A 4,085-nucleotide genomic window follows, 5' to 3' on the forward strand; every position below is an offset into this window, starting at 1 on the left:
AATGCACAGGAGGAGAGGATGGCCAGAGGAGGGAACAGAGACCTGTGTTGCTCACACTCTTCTATGCAAAATGACACTAAAATAAAAAAATTAAGTACGCTAAAACCAAATCCACCTAATCCTGATTAATCACCCATTAAAATCCAACAACAAAACACAGCGCCCTCTCTCTGCACCTTCGCAGATCCCTCCACTTAGACTTTCCCAGAATGCATGCTGTGCTTTAGGAGAGGTCACTCAGACACTCCCCAGTGTTATCAGCCTCTTTCTGAGTCCTTCGGGAGAGTCCAAGGCATGTCCAGGCAGGAGATGGGTCCAACATTCCAGCTGTGCCACCCTAGCAAGCTGGCTAAGGACTTGGATTCACAGGTATCAGAATCTTACTGTGAAATCTGTAAGAGCTCTCTACCCAGCCCACACACCTCTCCCTACAAAAGCCTAAAGATTTTCTCCTTCTAAACTTGAATTTCAGGGGCTGGGGATTTAGCTCAGTGGCACAGCGCCTACTTGGCAAGCACAAGGTCGTGAGTTTGATTCCTGGTACCAGAAGAAAAATAAAATAAAATAAACTTGAATTTCTTCACCTAATCCCAAGGGCTTTCATTAGGTCTGAAATCAATCAAAAATATAATAAATCTGTGACTATATCTGTCCTCGTGTATAAAAACTATTGCCACAGTACTACCTCATACAGTGTAAGAGCAAGATATTTGAAAATTTTAACATGGTTACTGACACAGAATAATGCCCATTAAAATGTGTTACTCCAGGAGGCTGAAGTAGTAGGATTGCAAATGTGAGGTCCCCCCAGGCATCTCAGAGACACTCTGTCTCAACTACAAAATACAAAGGGCTGGAGCAGTGGTGCAGCACATGTCTGGCACGCATGAGGCCCTGAATTCAGTCCCCAGTGCCAAAATAAAAGAAAAAAAAAATTACTTGTACTTTTATTGTTTTAAAATGAAAGAGTTTTTATGTGTGAAGCTTTCATATTAATGTAACAGATGAGCTTCGGCCTTGTGTGCCTTACATTTTTCCACAGCTTTTTGAAAATGCCTGACATCTAGTTTGCAGAGCACTTTATGGTAGCTACACAGAGGGTCACAAAGAAAAGTCACTTTGACTTCAGAAACTGTTCCAAGATAGCAAAGATTAAGAACCCTTAACTCTCACTGATTCTATTTTCATTGCTTTTGTTTACCATCTATCCCATTTATTTTTCCTATTTCTCCACTAGCTAAAAGGCAGCCTGGGAATGAACATCCTCAGTTGTATCTTTTCCATCACCGGAGTGATCCTGTTGCTGCTGGATCTGTGCATCAATGCCCACCCGCAACCAGTCTACTGGGCGTTGGTGAGTATCCCGTAATCTGCCACACGCCTGCCCTCTCCTCGACCCCACAGTGAGTCTGCTTTTGTCTCCAACTGCTGCATAGCAACTCCAGTGGAAAATCCCTGTTCCGATTCCATCCTTATTCCTGGAAACATGTTGCAGGGAGAGTAACCCCTGCACTGGCGTAGGGCACACAGACGGTGCCTTACTGGTCCCTCACAGGAGCAACGGGGAAAGGCTGGGAGAGGCGGCCAAGGCTTGGGAAGAATCCTTGCAATTATTTCTACAGTAATTTAAAATCCTACATAAATAAGATACTGAAGGTGCTGAGTGGCTCTTTAGTTTTAGAGTGAGAAGTGGGTGAAGGAAAATGGCGGTGACAAGACATGCAGCTTTACTAGAGAAGCACAGAGAGTGAGGGAAAGCAAAGTGAAGCGTGTGGCTGAGTGTGCTCAGCAGAGGCATCTTTTCATCGGTGCCATTTTGGCTGAGCAAGGACTCTGACCCTGGAGCAGAGGTGAGGCCTGTGCCCAAGATGCCTGCTGTGTGCAGGGACCGCGACGCAGCATAAACCAAGGCTGCTCACCTTGCTTCAGTGGCCGTGCCAAGGTCTCTGTTCTTCCTTCAGAGAGCAGAGCAAAGCCGTAGAGGAAGAAATCGAGACCTCAGAAAGGAGCCAGGCTCACCCTCCTAGGCCACCTGCTCTTGTGGGAATGGACCCTCGCCTGTAAGCCCTGCCCCACCTAGGAGACCACGCGTGCTCAGCGCCCACAGCCTCTCGCCTTGTCCCACTCTTAAATGTCCCCCACCTGCCGTATTTACACCTGCCACATGAGCCCGGTCTAAGGTTCTAGCACATGAGCCTTGGGGTGCCCAACCCATACCCCAACCACAACAGAAAACCTCTGGGTAAACAAGACACAGCTTTGCAAAACATAAAACTCACCTTGTATCACGTCCAGTGAAAAGAACAATGTGGCACCTGCATGGAGAAGCGATCCTGATGGGACTCAAGAGGGGGTTCGGGGGTCTGGGGATTTAGCTCAGCGGCAAAGCGCCTGCCTGGCAAGCGCAAGGTCATGAGTTCGATTCCCGGTACTGGAAAAAAAACTTAAAAACAAAAAAAAGAGGGGGGTTGGCAGCACACCTCCTGGCCCCAGCTCTGGATGCCAGAAGCCAGAGTGAGTAAAGAAGGGAGTATCACTAATGTGTTCCTGGCTGGAGCTCTGGAGACTGAGGAGGAGTACAGCAAGAGCTCTGTGGCTGCAGCCTTGCAGAGCAGCCTGGCTGGGCACCAGGAGCAGGAGATGAGAGCTAACAGTGTCTGGTGCCGCTCGCTGATGTGGAGGAGGGAGCAGGAATCACCCCTGGCACTGCAGCAGACCTTGGTACCAGGCATTCAGAGGATGCTCAGAAGGCAGGTTGGTAGGTAGGTGGACAGGTAGTTAGGTAGGTAGGTAGATGGAGAGACAGGTAAGAACATAGGTAGGTAGATGGACAGATCAATGGAAAATCCCACCCTGTTAGTTATAAGGTATAAACAATTCTTTAAAATTCTAGGTAGAACAGCAACATATGTTCACCCATATTTACAGTGGCACTATTTGTAATAGCTAAATCTTGGAAATAGCCCATCACCTGCTTAATGGATAGAGAAGGTGTGTTTTTTAATACAATGAAGTACTACTCTACTACAAAGAAGGATAAGTTGAGATGCATCCAGTTAAATAGACGCAACTTGAAACATTCTCTTAAGTGAAATAAATTGGACACACATGTGTAAATAGTGCCCTGTTTCTCTGGTGTGGGAAACCAACCGTGTAAATAAGGACCAAAATGTATAATAGGTGTTGTGAAACAGGAAGAAAATGTTCAAATGGGAAGGGAAAGTAGGGAGGAGGAAGGACAGGACAAGAGAAAATGATGAGAAAAGAAGGAAAAATGGAAATAAAACTTTTGAAAATGAAGGGAAGAGAGATTGAAGGAGGAGGGGAATAGGGAAAAAAGAATCAAGTTATATATGTACAGGTACAAATTCCCTACAGTTTCCCTATTGGTACATAAAATGTACCAACAAACTAAATTAAATGAAAACTCTGGTGAGGGGGTTCTCGGTAGAAAAGTTAAATAACTTATGAGCTGGGAACAAATCAGTTTGTCTCAGTCTTCAGCACAGCAACGTCCAATGAGGAGACACAATAGGGAGATATTTTTAAAGGCTTTCATGCAAAGAAATCTTGACTCCAGAATACCGCATCCACCAAGTGTGCACGCGAGCTGAAAGGTGGTGAGAAGATGCTCTCTGGAAAACAGGGCAGCCACTGCGCATTGGTGTTTTTAAAACTTAACATACTATTCAGCTGTGCAGCAGTTAACTTACCTCAAGAGTCCAGCAAGGCAGAGGGAAGCTTGCAAAGGGATTAATGGGCAGCACTAAGCCACAGAAGGGTTCGACTGAGACGAACAGTTACAGAATTGAATATAAGTGCTTTAATGTTTCAGCCCTAAAAGGGAATACACCACAAAGGCATAATTACCGAAAGCAGGGAGGTAGGAAGAGGCAAGGCAAGATGAAAGGGAGATGAATGCCAATCGCCTCCTCTTCTCATAATGAACAATCATTTGATACTGTCTAAAATTGAGACTCCAAAGCTTACAGTGACTTCAGCTTCTTCATGGGTTTCATAAACACCTGTGGGTGGGGTGGGGGGACGGCACTGGGGACTGAGCCCGGGGCCTTCACACTGAGCTA

General features: G+C 46.0%; 1 protein-coding gene across 1 annotated transcript in view; it reads left to right on the forward strand.

Moving 5' to 3' along the window:
• Nucleotides 1–2,499: 2,499 nt before the first annotated feature.
• The window catches only part of Ms4a12 (membrane-spanning 4-domains, subfamily A, member 12), a 52,341-nt gene continuing 50,755 nt past the window's right edge, over nt 2,500–4,085 (forward strand). Inside the window, 1 exon segment of the mRNA XM_013506415.1 lies at nt 2,500–2,754. Within this exon segment, the coding sequence (XP_013361869.1) occupies nt 2,500–2,754 (255 nt within the window).

The sequence above is a fragment of the Chinchilla lanigera genome, unplaced genomic scaffold, assembly GCF_000276665.1.
Source record: "Chinchilla lanigera isolate Chin_1 unplaced genomic scaffold, ChiLan1.0 scaffold00110, whole genome shotgun sequence".
Taxonomy (NCBI): Eukaryota; Metazoa; Chordata; class Mammalia; order Rodentia; family Chinchillidae; genus Chinchilla; species Chinchilla lanigera.